Source organism: Colletes gigas, unplaced genomic scaffold (assembly GCF_013123115.1).
Source record: "Colletes gigas isolate AHSC1104 unplaced genomic scaffold, ASM1312311v1 Colletes_gigas_Sc00006, whole genome shotgun sequence".
NCBI classification, from domain to species: domain Eukaryota; kingdom Metazoa; phylum Arthropoda; class Insecta; order Hymenoptera; family Colletidae; genus Colletes; species Colletes gigas.
The window spans coordinates 447,643-461,493 of NW_025106635.1; the positions used below are offsets into that span (position 1 = coordinate 447,643).

Consider the following 13,851-nt stretch of genomic DNA (forward strand, 5'->3'; position numbering starts at 1 on the left):
GATAAATTATAATTTTCCAAGTATGATATCGAAATATAAAATAATTTTTATCTACATTAATAAGTTTATTTGTCATGATATTAGTATTTAGGTATTAACATTACCGAGCAACTTAAATAAAATTGATTCGATAAGTAATGGTTTAATTTAGAAACTTGTCTTCATGTAGCATGACAATTTCGCTGTACCAACAGGAAATACATATGTACATATATGCCATACACACATACACACAGAGATACCTTTTCAAGGTAACCTTCGTGATTAAGAATAGTTCATCGAATCAGCTGATTTTAACACTGAAACACGTGGGAGTTATGAAACGACTTTATATATTCTTCTAAATTTTATGGAACGAAACATGAATGTATAGATATAAAGAACATGAAATTTCAGAATAAGTAAATTTATCAACGATATGAATTTTGTATAGATAAGAATTTGAAAGTTCATATGTTTATCAGTGCGAATTTTTATCAGTACCTTGCTGCTATCTAGTGGGCATATCTGAAAGTTTGAAGCCCGCATCAAAAATTTCAAATTACATTTAGAAAGAAACTTACTGTTACACAAAGTTGTTCACACAGATTTAATTAATAAAACATTTATGTATACAATAGTAAAAAAAGTCTCTCGTGCACGTATTGATTATACTTATAATAATCATGCAGAAAATCATGTGTAAGTATCTTAATTATCTTATTTTTATCACTGTGAAGTGATCTTATCTATGTAGGATTTTGTACAACGGTAGCGTTTACAATGCACGGAGGCGTGAATTGTACATAACGTACCGTATTTTTAATGTTAATATACGTTGAAGAAATGGTGACGACAATACCGAACAATACGATCAAGTAACCGAACCAATTGTGCCATTTTCGAAAAGTGCAATTTACAACTTCCTTCGAGGCTGGTTCCTCGGAAATTGCAATTCTTCTGTAGGTTTTAAAGGGTCGACTGGCATCTACGAATATCATCGGTTCACTATTGTGATTTTGTCTCGTCATTGAATATTCTTCGTTGATCTCTCCTCTGTTCCGGGAGTCATTTTCATAACCCGCAACCTCGTCGAACTCCTCAAGATCGTCATAATAAACGTACGAGTATCGATCGTATTCGATTTCAGGCATACTTAGAACGCCGTAATAAACCGATCTAGAATGAATTCTTGGATCGTCTGTTATATCTTCTCCGATACTCCGGCGTCTCTCAGTGGCTGAATACACTTCAGGGGTTAATGTCCGCATAGATCTCGCTTTTAGAGCAACAGCTTTCGAATACATCAGTGGTGGAAGCACAAAGACCAACGGCCCCGTCAAAGATCCTCCAATTAAAGCCATTACGATGTCGAATCTTGGTACAGATTCTCCTACAGCCACCCCAAGGAAAACGACGGCTGACCGTATCGCACATCTTTTCCACCCGAAAGCTGTTACAAAAATGTTTGTAATACAGCTTATCTTTGACATTAACGCATAGCTATATTATAATTTACTGTCTTTAAAGTTTTTTACATCTCTGGATATTCCATTGATCCTCTAAATCTTGAAAAAGAGCGGAATGACCTATAGCGCTAGACAGGCAGAGTTGAAGAGCAGCAAATAGAATAGCCGCGCTCATAATAAAATTTCCTGGTACCACTTGTAGAACATTAGCCGTTGTACTGCCGCCATACTTCCAAACAGCCAAACCAGTAGTAATGGCGAACAACGAACCGCTTACTGCAATTAATGATTTAAATTACTAATGCAATGAATGCTACAGCAGGAAATAAATGTTAGGTAGATGGAATTCTACTGTGTCTTGGTCTCATTGTTACCCAAGAACGAAATTACAACAGCTTTATTAATGTCTTGAGAACGACGCATATCCACTTGTACGGTCATTAACGTCGGGTGCACATCGAACTGAAACGCCAACATGCCGTATCTGAAAATAATTGATATTAAACGAAGTAAAGAGAATCAGTACTTTTATAACAATTACCCAGAAATAAATTTGTCCCAGGAGGGAGAAGTGGGCACTGGTGTTGCATCAAACTCTTGATCATCGACAATTATACACCACCATATCAGTACTGCTGTCAGTATAACCATCGTGCAAGAAAACGACACCAACAATCTGCAAGTAATTATGAAATATATAGCGAGTCTCAAAAACATTTAAATAGTTTTGGTCAAGATATAGAAGTTGTACAAAAGTTAGGAAAACTATTGGTTTACTTCATATCGCGTGGACTACCAAGCCACATAATTGGGCACAAAACTACACCCACAACCAAAAGCCAATAGCAAAAGGATAGATCAAATCGTTGTCCTGACACTTTCAATCCAAACAATTGTAAATTTTGCGATGCTGAAATTTATTAAAGGTATTCATGATCAATACAAGTGTAATTAACTGGTTCAATGATAAAAGTTTATATATTTGAGAACGTACCAACCAGTAGATTAGGTATACTGCAACCAAAAACGGTGAGATCCAGAATTATAGCGACCAAGGTCTTGGCCCGTGGTCCTAACGTCAATTCAGTCACAGCAGCAAGAGGATGACTGCAAAAGAGATCAAAATAAAATCAACTGATATACAAATAAATAAAAATATAATCTCACCGATTTTTTCGTGAAATTTGCGGATCGAGAGTTGTCGCGATTATCCACGATTTTCCAAGGAGAACGGCCGTATAAACTTGCAAGCCCAGCACAACAAGAACTAGGGGAATCCCGTATAAACCTAAATTACATAGTATGAGCATTTGTTACCATCCACTTGCGAGTCACTTGAACAAATCCTATTTGCGAACGGCCAACAATTACGTAAATATGGATCGCATTAATGGTCATAACGCATAACAGCTTAGGTGTATCAAATAAGGAAGTCTTTTAACAAGTTAACCAATTGTATTTCCTTTAAATAATCAATTCTTTCACACAACGTCTCGCGCATTCTTTGCATAAAACCTTTCTCATAATCTCTAAATAGTAAATACAAGTCAGTTATATAAATCGGTTGAATTTAAATAAAAATATTATATCATACATACAATCGACTGTGTGTATGTATATACTATATATCTATATTAATAGTACAGCTTACAAAATAGTCGAAATACATCAAATTGATGTTTACAAGTATGTGAATCACAAAAGAAGGTGCACAATAATTAACCCGTAAGTACTGTGCAAGAATTCCAAGGACCTGGTACGGTATTTGCAATGCTCAAGTTGTCTTGACAAATAAATGTTATGTGTATATGCTCATATATTATACCTTTAGTTTGAATAAACAGTATTTATAGCGAAATTTCATATTTCTTAAACAAATCCTCAGAACTCTCATACACTATGACCCGTTAAAAATTAGGTGCACGGTAATTACGGATTAATAAAGTTATTCGTTGAAATGGTAATGCATTTTGTTTAAAAAAAAAAAGAAAAAAAAAAATAGACTTGTCTCGCTGAATGTTCATAATTTTTTTAGTACCGGCGAGCCGCCAGCTGTTTTGAGAACATGAAAATAAAAGGAGATAAACTTACCGCATTGCACGATCGCACGCGGCAACGCGATGATTGGAAAAACGCCGAATATGTCGATAACGCATAATGTGGCGAACAGAAGCGACAGATCCGATTTAGCGTCTCTGAAAAGCAGCAGTGGCAGTCTCTCACGATTCATAACGAGAAATAATTCACACTGTTCGACATCGACGCGGAACTTGAACCGGTTTTTGTGTGCGGTGGCGAGTACCACGCAAAGCGTAACTCGATATTCTATCGAACGCAAATGGCTTAACCAGACACGATGAGAGCAACCGAAGAAGACCTACGAACGTCCTTGGCGCAGTCCCGAGTAAAATTTATTTAAAACGAAAATACGAAATAATATTTCCTGCAACATTCTTTGAAAATAACCGTAAACATTAACGTTCTCGGCCCTTATATTCGAATCCTCTTCAAAAGTAATAGATCATCTAGAATAACATTTAATGTTTAATATTAATTTAGTTTTCTTTTATAAAACTACTGTAATTACTATTATGAGTTTTGAAGAGGAATCTAATCAATCGTAGGGTCGAAAACATTAATATGTAACTTTTTGAAGTTAACAAGCATTAGTAAACAACAGACGTATTTCGTGTAAATTGATCAGATTCGCTCTAATAAAACGTACATTCAGATTTACCATCGTGATCGTCCATCAACTTCTGCTCGTCCAAAGTATTTGTAAACGTTCCTTAAAACAAAATGTTCCTCTTCCTCGATACTTAAAAAATGAAATATCTTTCAACCTATGATCAATATAAGTGACGATTAAAAGAATTGTGCATACATTTATACACTAAATATATATTTACGGTCTTAGAAAATTCAGAATCGCAGCAGCAGTAATTACAACTTATCGCGCTTATACCTAGCCCATAGTAAATGATTAACATTAAAGATCCATAGAGATATGCGTAATACTTGTTAATCGTCTGTTTCGTAGGCTGGCGACGCCGGCGAGTAAGTAGGACTCGTCGGCGAGTATCCAGGCACAGGCGGAGAATACGTTGGACTCGTTGGTGAATAACTTGGACTGGTCGGTGTGTACGTTGGACTCGTGGGTGAGTACTTGGTGCTCGATGGTGAGTATTGAGGACTCGTCGGTGAATACGTCGGACTAGTGGGTGAGTAATTCGGACTGCTGGGCGAGTATCTCGTGCTCCCCGATGCTGTGTGTTGCGGTGAACTCGGTGAATAAGATGGACTCGTTGGCGAGTAGGTCGGGCTCGTGGGCGAATACGTTGGACTGGCTGGTGTGTACTGTGGCGAGGTTCCAGCGAAGGATGGCGACGTGGGCGAGTAGCTTGGACTCGTCGGAGAATATTTTGGGCTGCTCGGCGAGTAACTGGGACTAGCGGGCGAATATTGTGGCGAACTAGGCGAATAACTGGGACTCGTGGGGGAGTACGATGGAGAGGCTGGTGTGTAATTCGGCGAGCTCGGAGAATAGCTTGGGCTCGTTGGCGAATAACTGGGACTCGTCGGTGAGTAGCTTGGTGATGTTGGTGAATACGAAGGACTCGTTGGCGAATAGCTAGGCGAGGTTGGCGAGTAACTGGGCGAGGTTGGCGAATAGCTGGGCGACGTTGGCGAATACGAAGGACTCGTTGGTGAATAGCTGGGCGAGGTTGGCGAGTAACTGGGCGAGGTTGGCGAGTAACTGGGACTCGTCGGCGAGTAACTTGGCGACGTCGGTGAATACGAAGGACTCGTTGGTGAATAGCTCGGCGAGGTTGGCGAGTAGCTGGGCGATGTTGGCGAATACGAAGGACTCGTTGGCGAATAGTTTGGACTGGTGGGCGAGTACGTTGGACTCGTAGGCGAGTAGTTGGGACTCGATGGTGTCATACTCGGCGATGTTGGTAAGTAGGCGGGCGACGTAGGCGAATAGCTGGGCGAAGCACCGCCCGCTGGCGACATGGGGTACGGACTCATGCTGGGTCCTGGACTTCCTGGACTTCCCGGTTGAGGTGAATATGCAGAATACGCGGGTGAAAGTCCAGAAGCATCCGATGCTCCCGATGGCGAGAAACATGCACCTCCTGGTGTCATACCGCTACCCAGTGCTGTGAAAACAAGTACATTTGTCATCGATGAGTTATGCCAAAGAGATTTTTTTTATGTACGATTCGGCATAAATGATCCTATTATAGTATAATGTAACAATGTGACGTTTGTACCAGGTGACATGCTTGAAGCGCCATAGCCAGGAGTAGCACCCATCCAAGGTGTCATTTGAGGACTCATACTTGGTGTGGCAACGCTACCGAAGAACATTCCAGCGGTACCCATTACACCAGCTCCTACTGCCATCGGTATTTCGATACCAGCTTTGCATTTCTCGGCGTCCAGTAATAAATCAAAGCACCCTTGAAGAAGATTAAATAAACAATATTGGCTCGATAAAAATTTATGATCCGTTTACTAAATTTAAATACGTTGAAAGATCGAAACAATACCTGTTCCTATGCGTGGAAGTTGCCCCATAATAATATTTTCAGACACTCCCCTCATAGGATCAACTTCTGCGTGAGATGCTGCGTCCAATAAAACGTCCACCGTTTCTTCGAAAGAACATCTGAAACGAAGTGGAATATATAAATTTATATAGAATATTCCAATACCAACCGAAAATTCTCATACTTTCTAATAAATTACCTCATAAGAGCGCCAGTATCCTGTCTGTTAATTCCGTGACGAGTTATAGCCATCAAGTGTCCTTTGGCGGTCATAACGTCACAAAGCAGAGCAAGATGACGGTAGTTTACGTAAAGACCATAGAATTGCAATACAGCGTTCATTTCTTTCTCTACTGATTTTCTCACAGCCTCTATACCCAACACTTGGAATATTTCACAAATGTCGTTACTGAACGTCCTAACAGGGTCCACGTCTCTTTCGCTCAATACTTTCATTAAACTTGTTCCATCAGTTTCTAGTAACCATTCCGCTATCGCTTTAAATTCACCGGTTTCCGTGATAACGATGCGTTTCTTAGAATCAGTTTGTGGTAAATGCATGTACACTTTTCCAATGGCTTCGATGCCCTATAAAAAGATTCGATATTCGTAAACACAGTAAATGTTATATTCCTGGTAAAATTGATTAATGCATACTTGTAACGTCATATCGCTCAGCATATTCGCCTCGATACATCGCAGAAACATATCGTCTTCCATTTTGTCTACAGTCTCTTCTACGGTGTCTTGGAATTTGTTGTCGTCGCTGTTCATTATCCTAATTCGTAACACTAATTTTTCGGCGTTATCGTCGTTGAAAATGCAATTCAAATCGTCCCCAAAACCGGCATTGATCTTTTCCGCGATTTGTTCCATAGTTAACTTTTTGTCGGTCATTCGTTTCCGGTCTAACTCGATACGGAGCAACCACGGCGATATTTTGGTCGGATCGAAATCGGGCATCTCGTAGTAAACATTAACGAATTCTTGATCTTCGGCAATTACGGTATTCTGCGGATCTGGATCGTAGTAAATTGCGGTATTTGCCGTGACCTTTCTCAGCGTCGTGTGCTCCAGCCGACAAAGCACATTCTTTGCCTTTTCTGCGTCCCTCGCCGCAGCTCCTGTCAGGAACACCGTCAACGAAGGAGCCTTTGGTTTCTTACTGATGTTTATAATTTCCTTCAGCCTGGGTACACCCAGAGTTACGTTCTTCGACGATACACCGGCAAAGTGGAAAGTGTTCAATGTCATCTGAGTGGCAGGTTCACCGAGTGACTGAGCAGCCAAAGCGCCTACCATCTCGCCAGGCGATACCTAAAGATATATATTACACGTAGCATGTGAAAAATACCCAAAAGAATTTTACATTTAACAAAAAACAAATTTTAAATAAATTTCTACAAACTTGTGCTTGCTGAAATCTTGTTTCAATTTCCCCGATAAGCCATTCGAAAGCTTCGCTGGACAATCTAAACTCTTCGGAAACACACTTTGTACATAAAGTAGATCTAACTAAGCATTGGAATAACAGAGTGGCGTTTTCGTTCGCCTGTTTACTGAGTCTGTCGTCACCAGCCACGATGATACATTTCTCTAGGAGATCCTTCACACCTGCAAACCAACTATTTTAGTATTTACACTTTTAATAATACATTTTTTGACAAAGTCGTTGTTTTATTCACCTTGTATAACTCTCATTGGACTAAGATCGGTAGGTGCCCTTTTATTTATGTGGAATATCTTCTGCACGTTCCAAATCATCCGTTGCAGATTGCACGGCAATACAACTTTCGATTCTCCGCTTGGGAATATCTCTCTGAGCACTCCACGATCCTTGTTCAATTGTTCCCATTCCCTTTCCAGTTCGGAGATCACTTCGCCGGATCCCATCATTTCTCTGACAATCTCTTCGTTAAAAATGCGACGAAGGTAGCGTTCGTTCGTCGGATCGAACTTGAACTTCTTCTCGAACGCTTTGTTGCTCAGCTTGATAGTGGGTAAGTTTTGGAACTCTACAGTTTCGCCGCATAAACCGTCCTCGCCGTAACGCAACTGAATCAGCTGTCCCACGGAATTCCTAACCGTTCCGTCATAATGCACCATTACAGACTCCATAGCCTTTATCAAACGACGCTGAATGTATCCAGTCTCTGCAGTTTTTACAGCAGTATCGATAAGACCCTCACGACCTCCCATAGCGTGGAAATAAAACTCTGATGGAGTCAGACCGGCCAGATACGAATTCTCGACGAATCCTCTGGACTCGGGACCGTAATCGTCCTTGATGAAATGCGGTAATGTTCTTTTACGGAACCCGAACGGAATACGTTTACCTTCAACGTTTTGCTGACCCACGCAAGCAATAACCTGAGAAATGTTAATATTGGATCCCTTCGATCCTGACACCACCATAGCTTTCAGATTGTTGTATTCGGTCAAAGATTTCTTCGCGGAGCCACCAGTCTTGTCACGAGCGTCGTTCAAGATTCTGTTCACCTGATTCTCGAAAGTCTGCCTCAAAGTGTTACCGGGCGTAGGTTCCAGCTCCATATTGTGAGCTTTCTGTATCACCTCTATTACATCCTCTTTGGCTTTTTTGATCGCTTTCTGAATTTCTAAATAAGTCTGCGGATCGGCGATAGTGTCGCCGATACCGATGGAATGACCTTCTAGCAGCAACCAGTTATTAATCACAGTCTGAATATTCCCGTAAAACCGTCCGCAAACCTCGTGACCTAACTCCAACATACAAATGTGAAGCAAAGAACCTGCCGATGTACCCAAAGTCTTCTTGCAAAGTATACCCATCACGAGTTCTCCGTGTTCTACCATTACTTTGGTATCACCAGGTGATATCCACTTGTACGGACCATCGTCTTCCTCGTCCGGATGCGTGCTATGGGTTCTGATCATGTTCACATTACCCGGTATGATCAGTGAGAAAATTTGTTTACCGGTCCATAATGGCTTTGGTTTCAATATACACGGTTGAGGCATTTTACCATCCCAGCTGGGCAAGAACATCAGAATGTTCATCATTTGTTCCTTTTCTATAAACACGTCCCTTTTCGTCATTTTTCTCACAGCGGTAAGCGTGTCCTGTACAATACCCATAACGGGTTTGTTGGCTTGCGGCGTGATAATCTGACGCGGCGTTACGTGAATGTTTTCCACTTCTGCGCGCGTTTCCATCGATTGCGGAACGTGCAAATTCATTTCGTCGCCGTCGAAATCGGCGTTATAAGGCGACGTACAACTAAGATTCATACGGAATGTACTCCAAGGGAGAACTTTCACCCTGTGTCCCATCATACTCATTTTGTGCAGAGTCGGCTGACGATTGAAAATCACTAAATCGCCATCACGGATGTGACGCTCTACTCTATATCCACATTGTAAATGCAAATCGGATGGTTTCGGGTGAAATCTTAAATCAATCCTTTCACCATTATCCCTGACGATGTACTTGGCACCCGGGTACTGTGAATTCCCTCGTCTGACGAGCTCTTGCATTTTATCGATATTAAAAGGCGTCACAATTTCAGGGAATGTTAAATTCTGAGCAATACTTCTAGGTACACCTACTTGATCGATCCGCAAATTCGGGTCTGGCGTGATGACAGTACGAGCAGAAAAATCAACACGTTTACCCATCAAATTTCCTCTTATTCTGCCTTCTTTTCCCTTCAGTCTTGCTTTTATAGCCTTCAACGGTTTACCTGACTTTTGCATTGCTCTTGGCATTCCCGGCATATCGTTATCGACCAACGTCGCTACATGAAATTGCAACATCTTTATGTTCTCGGATATAACGTGTGCTGCCGCTCCAGCCTGCTCGTTTCTGATCAATTCGTTGTTCGATTTTATAATATCCGCGAGTTTATGTGTCAAATCGTCTTGATTTTTCGCGGAACCGTACATAATGACTGCCGGTCTAACCGATAAAGGTGGAACAGGTAACACCGTTACAACCATCCAATCCGGTCGAGCAAACTTTGGGTCCATACCAAGAATAAACGATTCCTCGTCCGTAATATGTTTTAAAATTTCCCATGCTCTTTCAGCGGTAAGCGCTATTTTTTTCTCTTGCGAATCTTCGTTCACGTGTTTCCATTCTGCGGTAACATCCAGACCCGATCTTCGAAGATTAGGTTGATACCTGCCACAACCGCCATGCCCCGGTTTTCTATCCGGAGGTTGTTGCTCTGGATTCTCTTTGTTAATATCCATTTCGTCTCCACCCTCGCAAATATTTTTACTTTTACATAAATCGTAAACGAACGTGAGACGTTTACGCGACTGTCCTTTAGTTTTCATTACAATTTCTTTTATTTTTGGATTGTGCTGTAAATAAACACATAATTATCAAGACTAGTAATAAAATATGAAAACATACAACAAGCGTATACTCATAATCGTGACTTACTGGACTAACAAGCAGCTTTGAGCAATAAAAACATACGCATCTCAGAATTTTGATTGATTTTGTTATAAAACCAACATGAAAAACTGGTTTAGCCAAATCTATGTGACCAAAATGCCCTGGACATTCTGTCATGTTACCGGCGCATGTCTGACATCTTGAATTTCTATCGATGACACCCTGCCTTGGGTCCATAAGTCCACCAAGCTTCGGGCGACCACCCTCCATAGTTTCTGGAAAGCGAATGCCGCCATCCGTGACTGACATCCGACGCTACACAAAACATATAAAATTATATACAGTACTAGTTATTTTATTTTAGGAAAATAATACAATTATGAAGGAAATATGTATCTCGGAAACAATTTTCATATAAATTTAAAACTGCTCCTTTCCTAATATATCAGAAGTAACATAGGTATTAAATCGTAAAAGGAATAACAGGGCATAAAATTATTTATCATTCTAATCCAACAATATTGCCATTTATTATAAAAATTATATGTAAAATGGTACAAAAACACATAGACTCGTACTGAATCTGATCATTTTTATTCTTCGTTAATGTTTAACTAAACACGATGATTTGGTGACGACATTCGCATTGAATGATAAAAATTGCAGGATAAACACTTCTTATTTGCGTGTATTATAATTTTTTATCTTATTTCCCGTATGTATAGGTGTTCTAAACAAAAAGTACACGTTGAAAATCAACACGCGCGTCTGTTTAGAAGTAACATCAAATGCCTTCTCACGCGATAAGATTTCACAAAATGTCGACTGGCGATGAATTAGTTTCGCGTCGAAAATCACATTTTTCACGATCACTCGTTTACAAGTAACGAACTTACTATCTCATCGGGAGAAAGTATGCCAAATTGGACCCTTTTCACCGTTCGCAGAGGCGCTTTAGAGTCGGACGTGGCCATTTTGCAACGAACACATAGAGCTTCTTCCGCGGCCTTCTGCGTCGCGACTCCCTTTAACCGTTCTTTCCCGATGGAAGCATCTCCCACTCCTGGCGGTATCGTTCGTTGCTAACGCTATACTGCGCGGTAGAATTTCCAACTACAAAACTTATGCACGTGTTCCTAAATGCATCAAACGCTTACCTCAAGCCGAATTTCTATTTCGCGTTCAGCAAGCGATGACCAAAAATAACTACCAATGTTTTGTGTTGCCATCTATCGTCATTGAATAGTAAATATTAATGTCCGCCCGTGTTGTTGATTAATGATTGATTCTATTTACGATCTTCGTCGAAGGTGTGTGTATGGCGTGTCGCTTTGTTGTGATTTGTAACGCGAATGTAAGGTTTTTATGTAATAAAATAGATTAAAATGGCTACGTCGAAAACAACAAATACATATAATAGACAGAATTGGGAAGATGCTGTATGTATTATCGAGTTCATAACACGACTTTGAATTCATTAAAATAGGATATTTATGAACGCATTCCGTTTCATTTTAGGAATTTCCAATACTATGTCAGACTTGTTTAGGTGATAATCCATATATTCGAATGGTAAGTCAATTGTATTTAAATTAAAAAAATAATCTACTTATCAATTATCATGATAAATTGTTGTTTTTTCATAGACAAAGGAAAGATATGGAAAGGAATGTAAAATTTGTATGCGACCATTCACAGTATTCAGATGGTGTCCTGGTGCAAGAATGCGTTTTAAAAAGACCGAAGTATGTCAGACTTGCAGTCGTTTAAAAAATGTGTGCCAAACTTGTTTGCTCGACTTAGAATACGGATTGCCGATTCAAGTACGCGATGCGGCTCTTAAAATTAAAGATGATTTGCCCAGATCAGATGTAAACAAAGAATACTACGTACAAAACATAGATAGCGAAATTGGCAAAATAGATCCGACATCACCGGCAGGTGCTGTTGGTAAATCAGCAGCAGCCAGTGATTTATTAATGAAACTGGCAAGAACAAGTCCTTATTACAAAAGAAACAGACCACACATTTGTTCCTTCTGGGTTAAAGGAGAATGTAAAAGAGGAGAAGAATGTCCATATCGTCATGAGAAGCCTACAGATCCTGATGATCCATTGGCTGATCAAAATATCAAGGATCGTTACTATGGAGTAAATGATCCTGTCGCGGATAAATTAATGCGTAGAGCCGCAGCCATGCCCAAATTAGATCCACCGGAAGATAAATCCATCACAACTTTATATATTGGCAATTTAGGAGATGTCTTGACGGAAAAGCAATTACGCGATCATTTCTATCAGTATGGAGAAATACGTTCAGTAACGATGGTTCCTCGTCAGCAGTGTGCTTTTATTCAATACACTCAGAGAAGTGCTGCCGAAGCTGCAGCAGAAAGGACATTCAATAAACTGATATTAGGAGGAAGAAGATTGACTATTAAATGGGGACGTTCGCAAGGAAGACAAACCGTATCTGCGGCCGAAGCAACTAGAGAAATTTTGGAACCAGTACCAGGTTTACCTGGTGCTTTACCACCACCACCAGAAAACATAGGAAATAACTTCTTCAACTTACAAACCACACCTGGCATGATACCACCAATGATGATTCCTCCTCCACCGGTTGCTCCTCAATTTATGTTTCCACCGCAAATGGCTGCTGCTGCTGCAACACCAATTTTCCCACCAGGGACTACTCCGATACATTATCCGAGTCAGGATCCATCAAGAATGGGTGCATCACAAGGTATAGGAAAACCTTGGCCTGAAGAATAATAACAATGTTTAACTTTTCATTGCGTGTAATTATAACAAACAATATTGTAAAAATAAATGTCTTTGACTTTCTTTTAAACTATTTGTATTCAAAAATTTGTTATTTACCCAACTGACTTTATTAATTATTTAAATTTCAGAAACTAATATAAGTAATATTGAACGAAGATAATAGTCGCTCATTTTTCAAAGTATAATTATTAGATATCCTAAGTTATACCACGTTTAAAGTTCCGACGTACACGATTATCAGGTTGCCTGTTGCTGGGGGTGTTATAATTATAATTTCTGTTGTTGTTTCTAAATAAAATGATTTGACTCGGTGTGGTTCTATTTCTAAGGCAATAAAAGGATTATAATAATGGGACTTGTTCTGATTTAATGCTTTGTTCTGGCCCCTTGATCCATTTTTTTGTGACATCAACAGTTTCGAAGATTTTTGATTGGGTCGATTTAAATGGGTCACTTTGTATGGAATCATAGAGAATAGCAACTCTCCATATATAGAATATACAGGTTAAGGGTGTATTTGCATTTAAATTGACGATTCTGACGACGTGTGCAAAGAATAGCTACGCTCTCTTACTAATCAAAAGCAATCATGAATTACTATGAATAATCACCGTGATTAGGAACGAGCGTGAACGAATCACGAGTGATTCACAAGTAGCAGTTCTAACTATCTCTAT

The 13,851-nt window shown here is 39.9% G+C and overlaps 3 protein-coding genes across 4 annotated transcripts; 1 reads left to right on the forward strand and 2 right to left on the reverse strand.

The window, feature by feature from the left end:
- Positions 1-317: 317 nt before the first annotated feature.
- LOC122395636 (amino acid transporter AVT1B) lies at positions 318-3,682 on the reverse strand. 2 transcript variants are annotated; one of them, XM_043393383.1, is made up of 8 exons: positions 3,540-3,682; positions 2,616-2,736; positions 2,443-2,555; positions 2,226-2,358; positions 1,990-2,124; positions 1,823-1,932; positions 1,518-1,724; positions 318-1,432 (listed from the first exon to the last, which is right to left on the reverse strand). In XM_043393383.1, the coding sequence occupies exons 1-8, from the start codon at positions 3,676-3,678 to the stop codon at positions 729-731; spliced, it is 1,662 nt and encodes a 553-aa protein (XP_043249318.1). In that variant the 5' UTR covers positions 3,679-3,682; the 3' UTR covers positions 318-728. The 2 variants fall into 2 exon arrangements, with proteins under 2 accessions (XP_043249318.1, XP_043249320.1); XM_043393385.1 differs by lacking the exon at positions 2,616-2,736 and having other exon boundaries at positions 3,540-3,652.
- Positions 3,683-4,440: 758 nt separating this feature from the next.
- LOC122395594 (DNA-directed RNA polymerase II subunit RPB1) lies at positions 4,441-11,424 on the reverse strand. Its single transcript, XM_043393287.1, has 9 exons — positions 11,285-11,424; positions 10,434-10,703; positions 7,690-10,351; positions 7,413-7,618; positions 6,662-7,321; positions 6,204-6,592; positions 6,005-6,123; positions 5,726-5,914; positions 4,441-5,611 (listed from the first exon to the last, which is right to left on the reverse strand). Exons 1-9 carry the CDS (start codon positions 11,360-11,362, stop codon positions 4,470-4,472), a joined length of 5,715 nt encoding a protein of 1,904 aa, XP_043249222.1. The 5' UTR covers positions 11,363-11,424; the 3' UTR covers positions 4,441-4,469.
- A 263-nt stretch (positions 11,425-11,687) lies between these two features.
- On the forward strand, positions 11,688-13,197 carry LOC122395651 (pre-mRNA-splicing factor RBM22). Its single transcript, XM_043393417.1, has 3 exons — positions 11,688-11,827; positions 11,907-11,960; positions 12,035-13,197. Exons 1-3 carry the CDS (start codon positions 11,774-11,776, stop codon positions 13,160-13,162), a joined length of 1,236 nt encoding a protein of 411 aa, XP_043249352.1. The 5' UTR covers positions 11,688-11,773; the 3' UTR covers positions 13,163-13,197.
- Positions 13,198-13,851: the final 654 nt, after the last annotated feature.

Bases quoted from the DNA above. Each gene is read 5' to 3' on its own strand.
- LOC122395651 (XM_043393417.1), top strand. From the start codon at position 11,774: ATGGCTACGTCGAAAACAACAAATACATATAATAGACAGAATTGGGAA. The intron at 11,828-11,906 runs GTATGTATTATC...GTTTCATTTTAG, and splicing joins GACAGAATTGGGAAGATGCT to GAATTTCCAATACTATGTCA. The intron at 11,961-12,034 runs GTAAGTCAATTG...GTTTTTTCATAG, and splicing joins ATAATCCATATATTCGAATG to ACAAAGGAAAGATATGGAAA.
- LOC122395594 (XM_043393287.1), bottom strand. From the start codon at position 11,362: ATGGCCACGTCCGACTCTAAAGCGCCTCTGCGAACGGTGAAAAGGGTC. The intron at 7,322-7,412 runs GTTTGTAGAAAT...ATATATCTTTAG, and splicing joins CAAGATTTCAGCAAGCACAA to GTATCGCCTGGCGAGATGGT. The intron at 6,124-6,203 runs GTAATTTATTAG...ACTTCGTTTCAG, and splicing joins GATACTGGCGCTCTTATGAG to ATGTTCTTTCGAAGAAACGG.
- LOC122395636 (XM_043393383.1), bottom strand. From the start codon at position 3,678: ATGAATCGTGAGAGACTGCCACTGCTGCTTTTCAGAGACGCTAAATCG. The intron at 2,556-2,615 runs GTGAGATTATAT...TCTCTTTTGCAG, and splicing joins CAAATTTCACGAAAAAATCG to TCATCCTCTTGCTGCTGTGA. The intron at 2,359-2,442 runs GTACGTTCTCAA...AATAAATTTCAG, and splicing joins TATACCTAATCTACTGGTTG to CATCGCAAAATTTACAATTG.